This window comes from Heterodontus francisci, chromosome 3, assembly GCF_036365525.1.
Source record: "Heterodontus francisci isolate sHetFra1 chromosome 3, sHetFra1.hap1, whole genome shotgun sequence".
NCBI classification, from domain to species: Eukaryota; Metazoa; Chordata; class Chondrichthyes; order Heterodontiformes; family Heterodontidae; genus Heterodontus; species Heterodontus francisci.
Window position 1 is genome coordinate 140,724,555 of NC_090373.1, and position 16,121 is coordinate 140,740,675.

Below are 16,121 nucleotides of genomic sequence, written 5' to 3' on the forward strand. Positions count from 1 at the left end.
CACAGAGCTTACTTCTCCACTCCTAACAACACATACACTAACACCATTGACTCCAGTTTTGCTAGGGCGCCTTGATCCCACACTGTCAAATGCTGCCTTGATATCAAGGACAGCCACTCTCTCTCATCACTTCTGGAGTTCAGCTCTTTTGTCCATGTTTGGACCAAGGCTGTAATGAGGTCAGGAGCTGAGTGGCCTTGGCGGAATCCAAACTGAGCGTCACTGAGCAGGTTAAGTTGCTGAGTAAGTGCTGTGATAGCACTGTCGACGACACCTTCCATCAGTTTGCTGATGATCGTGAGTAGGCTGATGGGGTGGTAAGTGGCCAGGTTGGATTTGTCCTGCTTTTTGTGCACCTGGGCAATTCTCCACACTGTCAGGTAGATGCTAGTGTTGTAGCTGTACTGGAACAGCTTAGCTCGGAGTGCGGCTAGTTCTGGAGCACAAGTCTTCAGAACTATTGCAGGAATGTTGTCAGGGCCCATAGCCTTTGCGGTATCCAGTGCTTTCAGGTGTTTCTTGATATCCTGTTGAGTGAATCGAATTGGCTGAAGACTGGCATCTGTGATGCTGGGGACCTCAGGAGGAGGCTGAGATGGATTGTCTACTTGGCACTTCTGGCTGAAGATGATTGCAAATGTTTCAGCCTTGTATTTTGCACCTATGTGCTGGGCTCTCCCAACATTGAGGATGTGGATATTTGTGGAGCTTTCTCCTCCTGTTAGTTGTTTAATTGTCCACCACCATTCACAATTGGATGTGGCAGGACTGCAGAGCTTAGATCTGACTTGTTGATTATGGGATCGCTTAGCTCTGTCTAGCACGTGCTGCTTCTGCTGTTTGGCATGCATGTAGTCTTGTGTTGTAGCTTCACCAGGTTGGCATTTCATTTTGAGGTGTGCCTGATGCAACTCCTGGCATGCCCTCCTGTACTCTTCATTGAACCAGGATTGATTTTTTTTCTCCCCCAGCTTGATGGTAATGGTAGAGTGGGGGATATGCTGGGCCCACGAGGTTACAATTGTTGCCCTAATCTCATTGCCTGTTGCCTCCAACCTCATTGTTTCTCAACAATGTGCAGCCCGTTTCTACCTATTCCCCAAGATGCACTGCCCTAGCAGACTGATTTTTCTGTCCAGTCTAACTAAATTAATGTTTCTTGCCTTGACTGTTTTCTTTCCTGCCTTGTCTAGTCTCTAGTCACATATCAGGAGCCCTCTGATGCCTGCTACCACCTTAGATTTTCCTTTCCCAATCCTCTCCTTATAGCAATGGACATACATTCCCTCTACATTTACATTACTAATCAGGATGGTCTTTAGGTCCTCCACTGCTTACTTGGAGCAGTGACCCAATCAATCCCCTTCCACCACCTTGCTCCTCTGGTTAAACTTGCTCTTAACTGAATATTTAGTTACAGTCACTACCTCCAGATTGAGGATATGAGATGCAGCTGCGCTTTTGTTGTGTTATATGTAGAGCTCACTTGTTCGAATCCTGCGCAAGGCTCCAACTGACTTCCATTTTTGCTGAATTGATTGATTGATGCTGCTCTTTGCTGTTGCTCCAATTCCAAGAATTTCATTCACTGCTTCTAAATTCCATCCAATTATTACATTTTATGTGGTCCACTTTTGATCTCATAATGTGCATTATGTAAAGATGTATCACAAGCCACTGACTCCAACTACTGACTGAATTATCATTCTTCTTGCTGTCAATTTCATTTTTCTGATTTCCACTTTCCCCACCAAAGCTTTTGAAATACCTTTTTGTCTTTTTTTCTCAACTGAGATTTACCCTTCACAATGAGCAACAGAATCCTTGACCAAACAATTTCTCAAGCCTCTGCTTTCATTCCCTCTTTTCTCTCTCTCTCTCTCTCTCTCTCTCTCTCTCTGTCTCTCTCTCTCTCTCTCTCTCTCTCTCTCTCTCTCTCTCTCTCTCTCTTCTACCCCGCTTTTTCTCCACCCGCCCCCCCCCCCCCCCCCCCCCCCAACCATTAAAAGGATGTTCCAGGATGTTTCTGGTCTTCACCTTCCACACCGCCAGCCTTTACATTCACACAGTCATTTTCTGCCACCTACGATATGATCTCAACGCAAAGCAGAACTTCCATCTTGGCTTTCCATAGAAACTGTCCTCTCCAAAGATATCCTTGCTCGCTCTTCTAACATTCCTAGATTATGGTTCTTTTTCTTAGCATCACTTGTCCATTTATCTCCTCCAATACCACATCATCCAGGCTGAAAGTTCTCTCTTCATGCAAGGCAGCAATTCAATGTACTTCCTGAAATCTGTTTTGCTGTATTTGCTGCCCTCTACAGGTGTGGAGACCAAATTCATACTAAGTGACTATTTTACTAAAATACCTCTGTTTTGTCCCCAAGTGTGACCCTGACCCCTCTGCTCAATACTTCTAACTGCAACTCCTGTTCCTATCCTGAACTCTTCATTTTTGGGATCCTACACTGTTTCAACCAGACTGAATGCAAGTTTCAGAAAAAGTGTTGTCTCTTTCTCTAGGCGAGTCTAAATTCCTTTGGTCTGAATATTGGCTGCAATAGCTTTAGACTTTAGCTACATCTTCTGTTTTCTTTACAGCAAAGGCGCTGGTGATGTAGGTTGGATATGACCATGTCTGGGGAAGATGATGTGTTGGATACAAACTCTGTTCAAAATAGATTGTTCATGGCGAGTGTTGGTTTGTTTTTTCTTCCCTTTGCAACTGAGAAACGTGCTCTGTTTTGCTATTTTCTGTTTAATTTTACATCAGTTTCTCTTTTTTCCCCCTTTTGTTAGTGTGAACCTTGTCCAAGTTTCTTCAGCTTCTTAACTACTTTTAGTTTCCTTTAATGTCATTCCATCACATCACAGTCTTTGAGATCATATAATTTTCCATTGAACAGTGTAAGGCCATTCAACCCTCTAACTCCCTGGCTGTGGTTCGGCCCATCTGTTTCTTCTGCTCACCTATTCCCTCAGAGATTACCCCTTCAACTCTGCTTCCATCATACTTTCTGCAGACACTTGCCAATGCTGAAATCCAGCAGCTCCTCCCCAAATTTCAGTAGTTTAGCTATTTCATGGAACTACCATATAAGGTTGGCATCCTGCTGCAAATTAATATTTACAAAATGTAATTTGCTGTACCTGTTTACTGGCACAGGGGCTCATAATTAAACAGATCCACCAGAAAGTAGCTGTTGTTGTAGGAGCTGTTGCCTATAATTTTTCATCATCTCTGATGTCCAGCCAGGCCTAAACAGCTCATCAATGACATCTTGCCTTTGGCTATCCACGACCTTGATTCTCTGAGATGTCTGCAACAACATAAACACTAAAGATCAGCAGCTACATCTGTTCATCGCTTTTAACAACTGGTCAGTTTTTTTCATCATAATTGTACCCTGGGCTAGTAAACCAGTTAACACAATAACTAGACAACTAGCTTTTGATCTCACTAGTTAGTCACCTTTCTACTGAGATCAGTTCAGATGGCATCTTTTTAATTTAGGTAAAGGTTGGCAGTGGAGGTATCAGGCTCTTGTTGTTTCTGGGACATTTCTGGTGAGCAGCAGCAGATGCAAATTCCAGAAAATGGCACATGTCTAAACTTAGCACAAGAAAAGCATGAATTTGTACCTGGAAGCCTACCCTTGATTTGTCTCTTCAAACCCTCTTTTTTTTTTTTTACCCTTCTCTGCCCCCAGCCCCCCTCTGACGCATGGGCTGGGAATTTCCCATGAACAGCTCCTATTCCACTGCTGTAACTTAGCCGGAATGTGGCAGAAGCTCTGTTTATCTGCAAATGGGGTTTCCACCAGCATAGGTACAACAACTCAAAGAAAATTCTGAGCCATCCTTATCGTTTCTTACTTTTTATCGCACCTCTTGTCCAGTCTCATGCTTAGGTCAACCTTTGTACATCATTGCAGCTGCTATCGCCTGCATTGGTCCTTGCAGCACCATTTTAAACAGGCTGTTAACCTTGTGGTTTCGTTTGAACAGTTGATGTATGAAAGCTATATATTGGAATAAGAATTCAAGTTAAGTATTGGTTATGTAAATGAAGGCCAATTGACATGGGTATGGGATAGAGGAGGGACAATGGATATGTACTCTAATTGGTATGATGTGACTAGTGGTGTCCACCAGGAATCTACTGGGCACTCAGTTTTTTTACCGTATTTATCAGTGATTTAGATGAAGATCAAGAGAGACATATTTTGAAGCTTGCTGTCTGCAATAAATTAGGTGGCACAGTAAGTATTATAGATGGGATCAGAAAGCTGCAGAGTGGGGGAAAAAAAACCTGTGGCAGGTGAAGTTTAATGTGGGAAAGTGAGAGATCAACCACTTGATCTAGGATAAATTAGAGTATTTAATAAGTAGTAAGAAGTGATGGAGGAGCAAAGAAATTTAGGAGTCCATGTACAGAAGTCACTAAACTCTTCTGTACAGATACAGAAATAATTGATTGGGCTATTGGAATGTTGGCGTTTATCTCAAAGGCTGGAATACAAGGGGATGAAATTTATGTTACAGTTGTGTGAAGCTCTAGTTGGGCCACATCTGGAGTACTTTGCTCACTTCTGGACAACGCGCTTCAGGAGGGATATATTGGCCTTGGAGAGGGTGCAGTGCAGATTCATCAGAATGATACCAGAGCTAAAAAGGTTAAATTATGAGACCAGATTGCATAGACTAGGCTTGTATTCTTGTGTAGAAGATTAAGGGGTGATCGAATTCAGGTGTAAAAGATAATTAAAGGAACTCATAGGATAGCTGGAAACTATTTTCTCTTGCGTGAGTCCAGAATAGGGTACGTAGCCTTTTATAATTAGAACTAAATCATTCAAGGGTGATGTCAGGAAGCCCACTTCACAAAAGAGTAATGGGAATTTGGAACACACTCCCTCAAAAAGCTGAGGATCAGTTAATTGAAAAATTCAAAAGAGATTTTTGTTACGTAATGGTGTTAAATAGAAGGGAGTAGTAGTCATTCTTCACCTATACAAAGCCATGATTAGACTACACCTGGAGCACTGTGAGCACCATACCTTAGGAAGGATATATTGGTCTTGGAAGGAGTGCAACACAGACTTAGCAGAACGATACCTGGACTCCAAAGGTTAAATTATGAGGCAGGGTTACACCAAGTAGGATTGCATTCCTTGGAATTTAGAAGGGTAAAGGGCAATTTGATCAAAGTTTTTAAGATATTAAAGGGAACATAAAGGTGGATAGTGAGAAACTATTTCCGTGAGTTAGAGATTCTAGGACAAGGGGCATAGTCTAAAAATTAGAGTCAGACTTTTCAGGAGTAAAATTAGGAAACACTTCTCCACCCAAAGAGCGGCCGAAGTTCTGAACTTTTTTCTGCAAAAGGCAATTGATAGATTAATTGCTAATTTTAAAACTCTGATTACTAGATTTTTGTTAGCCAAAGATATTCAGGGAAATTGGGCAAAGGTGGGTAGATGGAGTCAGGTCGCAAATCACCCAACATCTCATTGAAAGGTAGAATAGGCTCAAGAGGCTAAATGGCTTCTTCCTGTTCTTATGTTCCTAACGATGGCTAAATGGAGTGAAGATATAGGTCAGCCATCATCTAATTGAATGGCTTACTCCTGTTCCTAAGAAAAGTGTATGGACAAGTGTTTTCAATATAATGTACTGAATCCCAATCTGTATATTCAAATCTATCTTTTTTTAAAGAAAAATATCCTACCTCAGAAATTTTCATGCTTTCTAATCCCTGTAGTGACCCACCGTTTTGAGTCTTCCCTGCTTGGGAAGCTGTTTTGTCAATGTCAACTAAGGCACTACATAGTTCCATTGAAAATTTCACAGATTGCATCTGTTCCTTCCTTATCAAGCTACATTTGAATGAGGGAAATCCATAACTGGAGTAAAATGCTCTTGTCAAGTTTCCTAGCTTCAACCAAAAACTTAGAATGAGCCCATTCAATAAAATATTTAACTGTTTGACCGACTGAACTTCTGAACTGTTTTATCTGGAATTATTCCTTAAAATATCTTTCGGTTTTACATAACCATATAGCTTGTTTATGAACAAATTAATGCAACATTAACTGAAAAAAGTCTTAACCAAGTTCATAGACCACATTCAATTTGCATTGTTTATAGTTCTAATTTTATTATAAATTTAAAATCTTTTGATAGAATTGGTTTGTTTTTGGCATTTCTGTATATTAACAGGCTATACCAAATTGGTATACAAAATATACAGTAAGTTTTCTACCATTGGTATACTGTACTGTAATTATTTAGTGGAGTGAGCATTTGCATAACACTCATTTGTCATGAAAGACTGTGGCTTGGAGCTCAGCCAAGATGGGTTGGGGTGGTAGAGTGCTTCAACTTGAATTTGCAGCTAAATTGTGGTCAAAATCCAGGATAAGCTGTGGTTCAGAAATGACGAAGACTGGGGATTGCTTTAGCAAAAATAAATCAAGTAACATTGGTCCATCTGCTCATCTTTAGAGAAGGTAGAAAAGCTAAACTGAATCAACAACTTTTATCAGGAAGTGTTATCTGTTTAAGCTCTTGTACATTTTTACTTAATTTTTAAATTAGTTTGATCTACTTTGTAGCTTCACAATTGGGTAATCTACAGTATCGAAAGGAGTATTGTTATATTGTAGTGGGGGAGGGAGGAGTGGTTCTGCAAAACAATACTCCTCCCAAAAAGTAGTAATTAAAACTTCCTAATATTATGGGAAATAACACCTGCCTTTACCAAAAAAAAAATTTTTTAAAATAAAAATAATATGGTAGAAGGTTGTCATTGCATTTAAATAATGGGTCATAGTCATTGTTACTATCGGGTCTGTAAGCTACTTTATTTTTTTCTTTCTCCATTAACTTATCTCACTATTTGTACAAGTCAAAGGAGAAACTCTTCCTAATAGCACTGTGGGTGTACCTACCCCACATGGACTGCAGCGGTTCAAGAAGGCAGCTCGCCACTAGCTTCTTGAGGGCAATTAAGGATGGACAAGAAATGCTGTCCTGGCTAGTGACGCCCACATCCCATGAACGAATAAAAAAAACTAATATCCATATTTCTTGGTTTCATTCTTACTATAATAGCTGTTAGTCATAGACTGTTCAGTGGGCACTTTGCCTCCTTTAGAGTGAAGGAGAATCATCTGACAGTAGGAGTTATGGCAATGAATTTCCCCACAGCTATTACATTTTGGTAAGAAAAATAAGATCTCCTATTACTTACAAAATAAGAATCTTCATTATGGTAGGGCAACAAAGGGATCTGAACAGATATACATAAATTACCTAAAAGTAGCAATACGGGTAAATAAGGCCATAAAGGCAAAGCATGCACTAGGGTTTGTTTCTTGCACAATAAAGTTGAAAAATAGAGAAGTTATACTAAACCTGTATCAAACCTTGGTTATGCTACACTTGGAGTACAGTTTACAATTCTGGTCATATAAAAAGGATAAACATACTGGAGAGGATGCAAGAAAGTTTTGCAAGGATGATACCAGAACTGAGAGGTTATACCTATCGAGAAAGGATGAATAGGCTGGATCTCTCTTTATTTTTTCTCGAAAAGCGAAAGCCAAGACGTAACCTAATAGAGGTCTTTAAAATTATGAAAGGTTTTGATGGACACAACTTGAGGGGGAAGAGCAAAACTAGGGGCTGTCAATATGATAATCACCAAGAAATCAAATGGGGAATTCAGGAGAAACTTCTTTACACAGAGTGGTAAGTGTGTGGAACTTGCTAGTACAGTTGAGGTGAATAGTATAGATGCATTTAAGGGGTGACTAAATAAGCATATGAGGGAGAAGGGACTCAAGGATTATGCTGATAGGTAAGGAAAGACGGGAGGAGGCTTGACTGGAGCATAAATGTCTGCATGGATTAGTTATGCTGAATGGCCTTTTTCTGTACTGTGTATTCTATATTGCCTCACTGTGAAAACATAATGGTCCAGAATTTAGCAATGATGTATCCACATGCTGTCTCTTTGGAGCTTTGTAATTTACTGCTGTGAAAAGGGAAGAACTTGCACAGTTGATTTTTTTTTTCTTTGTTTGATTTGATAATTTAGGTTGGATACCCTGAAACCTGCCTTTAAAATTCTTTTTCTTTTTATAGACTAATGGAGATGACACTCACACTGGGACTCAGGAACCTCCACAAAGCAGATCCAATACTACATCCTTAAGCCCTCGACAGCGGCGTACTCAACAGCAGCGACGTGCTCAGCAGCAGCAACAGGCGAGACGTCCAATTTCGCCATCATACTCTCAAGTCCGTCGGCCAGCTAATACCAATCAAATAGGATCCACTGTCCTAATTGTCATCCTCACGTTAGCACTGGCTGCCCTCATTTTCCGAAGGATTTACATGTCGAACGAATACAGATTTGACTATGAATTGTAATGATCAGTTGCTTTGCATAACCATAGACTGGATTTATTATACACCATATCATGTATTTTAACATGTCCAATCCCCATATTAATAACCAAGATTTGCAGGGGTTTTGAATGGCCTACCCAAAAGGGAATTTAAAGTGTTACAGAATGCAAAACTTGTGCATAATTATTATCCTTGGGATAATGAACAGTGGTATTTTCCAAAATTGGACACCCATTCAGGAATATTTTGGGTCAAACGCTTGTTAAAATCAATTTATCTTTGGTAGAATTGAGTGTTTTTTGTTGAGACCATGCTGTTCAAGTGTCAGGTAATGCTGAGGGTGCTAATAATCTGTTTACTGGAAAATTTCTGTGGACCACTGTAAAGGTCATTGGGCTCATAATTTCAGTGCTAGTGGAGTTGTATACAATTTAACCTTTTTGAAGTGAGTCCTGTTTCTACATATAACTGATGCCTTAATATCATTATTTCATTTAAATTTGAATATCTAGTCAGGATTTTCAGTACTGTCTGTAGCAAATTTAAAATCCAAATTGAGCTCTCAATGCTGCTAAGTGAAGTTACTGCAGGCTGAGCTATCAAACTAGTTTCATGGTACTAGGTGAATAGTCTTTCAATAAACAACACCCTAAACTAAATTATAAAATGTGCAAATCTTCTAAAACAAAGATCCAACCGGAGAGTTGATATAAAATTCACAAATATAAATCCAAAACTGATGGGTGTTATCTGATTATCTGTAACTTTTTTGTGTGAAATCAAAGAAATCATATTTATAACATTAAATAAGCAGAGAAGTTGGTTTTGGCTGTAGTGCTTAGATAAATTTCTTGTGGAAGATATTTTCTGACGTAAGACAAAATAACCAAATCTAGGATCTTCCAGCAAGTGATAGTAAGATGCCCGTTCCCTCTTATTCATGGTTATTTAGCTTCCTGAACCAAGGTATGGATGCTGTAGCATGTTAGAGTTAGATATATTGTCTGCTTCAGTTATTAGAGAGGGCACTAGTTTTTTGTTTGGCAAATATCATTGTTCAAAGGGTATTCAGCAATGTAAAGTCTGTTTCAAATATGAAACCACTTTAGAACAAACCATCTCATACAGATGTAAATGTTTAATCTCTATTTTTCTGCTATAGAATTACTTTTTGTGGGACCCTGAATACTTTGCACATGCAGTGCCACAGCACTTTTACAGTTAAGGGAACAATACAGTCACTCTCCTAACTTTCTAATGCATCATTGTCACCAAATTGCTCAACGTGGATATTTGTTAAAAAGCCCATCATTTTTTGTTTTGTGAAATACTTTATTGTTCTTGGGTTCAGAAGGAAAATTGACATATCTGCCTGGCATCGTAAAAATATAGTGCTTTCCTGTCATGCATCCTGCATGTACTGCAGTAATTTTGCTGAACCTTTGAACTTTGATGCAAAAACTTTCCATTCAGCATGGTGTCAGGTACACTCTTCTGCCACATCACAACAATGGAATGTCACTAAAACATTTGGGCGGTGCAGTGGTTAGCACCACAGCCTCACAGCTGCAGCGACCCGGGTTTGATTCTGGGTACTGCCTGTGCGGAGTTTGCAAATTCTTCCTATGACCGCGTGGGCTTTCGCTGGGTGCTCTGGTTTCCTCCCACAGCTAAAGACTTGCAGGTTGATGGGTAAATTGGCCATTATAAATTGCCCCTAGTATAGGTAGGTGGTAGGGGAATGGAGGGAAGGTGGGGATGAGGTAGGAATATGGGATTAATGTAGGATTAGTATAAATGGGTGGTTGATGGTCGGCACAGATTCGGTGGGCTGAAGGGTCTGTTTCAGTGCTGTAAAATAAATAAAAACAGAGTACTTCCTTATATATAACGTATACACACAACATACATACAATATATATATTTTTATATATATAATATACACACACATACACATTAGCCAGTGCCAGATACAACAGTTGAATAAATGTAAATTCAGATTTATTGTCTTGTTATACTTGTTAATCTTCAGTTTTGTCATTGAACAAATAAATGGCATTTTTCATTGTTGAATGTTAAGGTGTTTATCAATAATGGCCTGTGCAATTGAACTGAAGAAACCCTTGAGCTAGAAGTATAGAAATTGAAGCTTAATACAGTTATCAAACATCTTTAAATTACATAGATTTAAAATGAAAAGCGCCGACAAATTTGGTTAGTCAGTATAAAATGTTCTTTTATGTAATGAGTGTTTTATGAACTACTAGAAAAGGAAAGAAATTGCAGAACTGTAGGAAAAGAGTAGGGGAGTGGGACTAATAGCTCTTTGAAAGAGTGGTCACATATACAATGGACAGAATGGCCCAACTTCTGTGCTGTACAATTCTATGTACAGATCATTAATGTCTTAAGTTTGTAGATATAAAGCCTTCATTTTCTTGCTATATTAGGAGTCCATTCTAGTTACACATAAGCAAAAGATAAAATGCCAGAAATACAAGCTGGAAGTTGGCACTTTCTGTTCTATCTGAATCATTAACTAGGCTTTCCTCTTTACCCATCTTCATTTGCCAGTATATGTCCAGTATTTACCTTTTTTGTGTTCATAATTAGAGGACTTGGTCTTCTCTCCTTTCCATTACCATGCATTTTTCTACAAATGACTGAAATCCTAGGTTTACTGTAAAAGATATAAATATGTAAAATATTTTGAATGAACTGTAATGTTTTATTGTTTGTAATAACAGACTGCAATGGAAGTAATGGATCTAAAGTTCAATTTGTATACTGTAATTCCTTGCAACAGCCCTCTGTCCATTTATGGTGCTCTTTTCATAATCCTCTTGAAGTTTTCCATCAATGAAACTGACACTCCTTGTTCTTTCAAGCTGTTCTGTGATGGTTATCCACATTCCAAAGTTGATGAATTCTTGATTATCCTCCATGCTGAGATCATAAGGGCAGGGGAGCATCACTAGAACAGACCCTAAAGAGGAAATTCAAAACTATCTTGTAATTTGCTTAGAGAAAAGTAATAAAAATCTTGTCTACCCACATAATTGAACTCATGTCATGTTTTGCCTTGCTTATTTTTGCTAACCTTTTCCAATTACAAATGTGGACATAGCAATTTATAATGGGAATGCTTATGCCAAACATTGGGAAGACCAAAGCCATTACATTTGGCCTGCACCCTACATATTCTGTGCCATCAATTAACCATCTCTGGTAACTGTCTAGTTCTGATGAAAGGTCACTTACCTGAAACATTAACTCTGCTTCTCTCTCCACAGATGCTGCCAGACCTGCTGAGTATTTCCAACTTTGCTTGTTTTTATTTCAGATTTCCAGCATTTGCAGTATTTTGCTTTTATTTTAGTGTTTAATTCACTGCCCCTTCCAGGAATGCCTACCTGGAAGAAGTTCTGCTCTTCTGTTTGGGATTTTCATTTGTCTCTTTTACCTTTGTTCACCTTCGTTGCTTTCTATTTCCCTCCTGGTGTTTGATAGTGTCTACCAAAACTCGTTTTCACAGCCACATCTCCTTCCTCAGCGACTGTCTCTGGCTCTGACTTATTCCACGTGGATTCCAACTAATAGCCAATGTTGTTCCTTTGTTTAAGAAGGGTGGCAAGGATAATCCAGGAAATTATAGGCTGGTGAGCCTTACGTCAGTGGTAGGGAAACTATTGGAGAGGATTATTCGGGACAGGATTTACTCCCATTTGGAAACAAACAAACTTATTAGCGAGAGACAGCATAGTTTTGTGAAGGGGAGGTCGTGTCTTACTAATTTGATTGAGTTTTTTGAGGAAGTGACGAAGATGATTGATGAAGGAAGGGCAGTGGATGTTATCTATATGGACTTCAGTAAAGTCTTTGACAAGGTCCCGCATGGCAGACTGGTACAAAAGGTGAAGTCACATGGGATCAGAGGTAAGCTGGCAAGATGGATACAGAACTGGCTCTGTCATAGAAGACAGAGGGTATCAGTGGATGGGTGTTTTTCTGAATGGAGGGATGTGACTAGTGGTGTTCCGCAGAGATCAGTGCTGGGACCTTTGCTCTTTGTAGTATATATAAATGATTTGGAGGAAAATGTAGCTGGTCTGATTTAAGTTTGCGGACGACACAAAAGTTGGTGAAGTTGCGGATAATGATGAGGATTGTCACAGGATACAGCAAGATATAGATCGGTTGGAGACTTGGGCAGAGAAATGGCAGATGGAGTTTAATCCGGACAAATGGGAGGTAATGCATTTTGGAAGGTCTAATGCTGGGGGGTATACAGTAAATGGCAGAACCCTTAGGAGTATTGACAGGCAGAGAGATCTGGGCGTACAGGTCCACAGGTCACTGAAAGTGGCAACACAGGTGGATAAGGTCGTCAAGAAGGCATACGGCATGCTTGCCTTCATCGGCCGGGGCATAGAGTATAAAAATTGGCAGTCATGTTGCTGCTGTACAGAACCTTAGTTAGGCCACACTTAGAATATTGCGTGCAATTCTGGTCGCCACGCTACCAGAAGGACGTGGAGACTTTGGAGAGGGTACAGAGGAGGTTTACCAAGATGTTGCCTGGTCTGGAGGGCATTAGCTATGAGGAGAGGTTGGAAAAACTCAGATTGTTTTCACTGGAATGACGGAGGTGGATAGATGATAGAGGTTTACAAAGTTATGAGCGGCATGGACAGATTGGATATTCAGAAGCTTTTTCCCAGGGTGGAAGAGTCAGTTACTAGGGGACACAGGTTTAAGGTGCGAGGGGCAAAGTTTAGAGGGGATGTGCGAGGCAAGTTTTTTTTTTTTTACACAGAGGGTGGTGAGTGCCTGGAACTTGCTGCCAGGGGAGGTGGTGGAAGCAGATACGATAGCGACGTTTAAGAGACATCTTGACAAATACATGAATAGGGAGTAGAGGGATATGGGCCCTGGAAGTGCAGTAGGTGTTCGTTTAGGCAGGCATCAAGATCGGCGCAGGCTTGGAGGGCCGAATGGCCTGTTCCTGTGCTCTACTGTTCTTTGTTCTTTGATTACAGGTATCTCCGAGAAATACAACGTTCCTCAGACTGCTGTTCTCGCCGCATCCGGAGATCCACACTCCGTGCCATGCGCCACCACATGTGCACACTGGATCTCTCTCCAGAAGCACTACCTAACCCGGACCCGATGATGTGTCTGGTTCGGATCGGGTCGCTTTTCCGGGTCTGGCTTTCGGGTTTGGGTTGGGCTGGGTCTGGGTCGGGGACACACAGTATTAATTGGACTTGAAAGGTTGTTTAAAAAGACGAAGATTGGAGCCACAAAGTCAGTGGTCACGAGTTAAGCGGAAACCCATAAAGTTGTCACACTACCCGTATATGTATTGCTTAAAATAAACACAGCAATTGCTCGAAGGCTCAGAAAATATTATACACTACCTGGACTCCTGCTTTACAGGTTGAAATACTTGAGCAGCTGCGATGCAGAGACCAGGAAGGTCCTGAGTGAATAATTATTATAAAATATACAGTATATAAAAAAAATTAAATGATCACTGTCGGGACTCTAATCTACACACAGTACTGTACTCAGCTACTCACTGGATAAACTTGCAGCAAGTATTTCAACCTGTAAAGCAGGAGTCTAGGTAATGTATAATATTTTGAGCCTTTGGGCAATTGCTGTGTTTATTTTAAGCAATACAGATACTGGTACAGTGTGGCACAACCTGTCTGGGCACAACTCCATGGGTTTCTGTTTAACTCGTGACCAAACAATCACTGACTTTGAGGCTCCAATCTTCATCTTTTTAACAACCTTCCAAGTCCAATTACAGTTTTTGTTGCTTATCCACACAAACTGAAAAACTGATTCGGATTCAAAGGTAGGTAAAGTGAACATTCTGGTGGTCGGGTTGGGTGTGGGAAAAAATGAAAGGACACTGGTCGGGCTCGGGTCCAATGTGTTCTGAAGTTCTGAAGAAGGGTCACTGACCTGAAACATTAACTCTGTTTCTCTTTCCACAGCTGCTGCCAGACCTGCTGAGTATTTCCAGCATTTCTTGTTTTTATTTCTGTTTACTGTCTCTGGTTCAAACAGACTGTTTGCAAGTTGGGAGTCCTATTTAACCCAGAATTGAGCTACTAATCCCATAACCTCTTCAGCGAAGCTTCAGCCAAGTTCTACCTTTGTAACATTGCCCATCTCTGCAACTCATCTATTCTCCAAACTCTCCTACCTGCCTTTATTACCTCCTGACTCAACTATTCAAATGCTCTGCTGGCTGGCCTCCCATCTTCCATAAACTTGAACTCATCCAAACACTGCTGCCTCTACCTAACCTGCACCAGTTCTTGTTCGCACACCACCCCTGTGCATGCTAACATATAAAAACAAGAAATGCTGGAAATACTCAGCAGGTCTGACAGCATCTGTGGAGAGAGAGAAGCAGAGTTAATGTTTCAGGTCAGTGACCCTTCATCAGAACTGACAAATATTAGAAATGTAAAAGATTATAAGCAAGTAAAGTGGAGGTGGGGCAAGTGATAGCAAATGAGATAGGACAAGGTTACAGAGATTAACTGACCAGCAGGTCATGGAACAAAGGCAAATGGTATGGTAATGGTGTGGTGAAAGACACAGAGAGGGTGTCAATTATCTGTAAAATTAACAGCCCTGGCTCCAAGCACAAACATTTATAAAAAAAAAACAGTGGGTAGGCACAGTAGAAACAAACTAAAGAAAAACGAACGAAAAATAAAAAGGGGGGCCTTGTTATGCTCTGAAATGATTGAGCTCAATGTTCAGTCTGGCAGGCTGTAGCGTGCCTAATCAGTAAACAAGGTGCTGTTCCTTAAGCTTGCGTTGATGTTCGCTGGAACGCTGCAGCAATCCCAGGACAGAGATGTGAGCATAACCGTGGATTTGGGGGTTGTGGGTGCAAGGTGTTGAAATGGCCAGCAATTGGAAGCTGGGGGTCATGCTTTCGGACTGAGTGGAGATGTTCTGCAAAGTGTTCACCCAATCTGCGTTTGTGGTCTCCTCTACATTGGGGAAGACCATTGTGAGCAGCGAATACAGTATACTACCTTGAAAGAAGTGCGAGTAAATCGCTGCTTTACCTGAAAGGAGTGTTTGGGGCCTTGGATAGTGAGGAGAGAGGAGGTAAATGGGCAGGTATTACACCTCCTGTGATTGCAGGGGAAGGTGCAGTGGGAAGGGGACGAGGTGGTGGGGGTAATGGAGGAGTGGACGAGGGTGTTGCAGAGGGAATGATTCTTTCGGAATGCTGATAGAGGAAGGGAGGGGAAGATGCGTTTGGCAGTGGCATCACGCTGGATGTAACATACTAACATATATCGGCTTCTGGTCTCCCAACACCTCATTCTTGTATTCAAATCCCTTCATGGCCTTGTCCCTCCCTATCTCTGCAACCTTCTCCAAGCCTCCAGGAACTCTGCCTTCCTCAAACTTTGACCTTTTGTGTATCCTAAAATCTCTTCACCATTGATGGATGTGCTGTCTAAACCTTATGCACTGTATTTCCATTCCTAAAGAACTCTGACTCTCCATTTTCCTCTCCTTTTAAGACACCCTTTAAAGCGTATTTACGACCAGGCTTTTAGTCACACTTTCTTTTTGGCTCGGTGTCGATTTTTGTTGATTAAATGCAGAAAATGTTCCAAGGCGATGCATGAAGGCGCTCTATCCGCGAATCA

General features: G+C 40.7%; 1 protein-coding gene across 1 annotated transcript in view; it reads left to right on the plus strand.

Annotated features, from left to right (window-relative positions):
- The window catches only part of ube2j1 (ubiquitin-conjugating enzyme E2, J1), a 58,045-nt gene extending 46,565 nt beyond the window's left edge, over positions 1 to 11,480 (plus strand). The window contains exon 8 of the mRNA XM_068026592.1: positions 8,155 to 11,480. Coding sequence (XP_067882693.1) covers positions 8,155 to 8,442 — 288 coding nt within the window. The 3' untranslated portion in view covers positions 8,443 to 11,480. The remainder of the gene's footprint in view (positions 1 to 8,154) is intronic.
- The last annotated feature ends 4,641 nt before the right edge of the window (positions 11,481 to 16,121 follow it).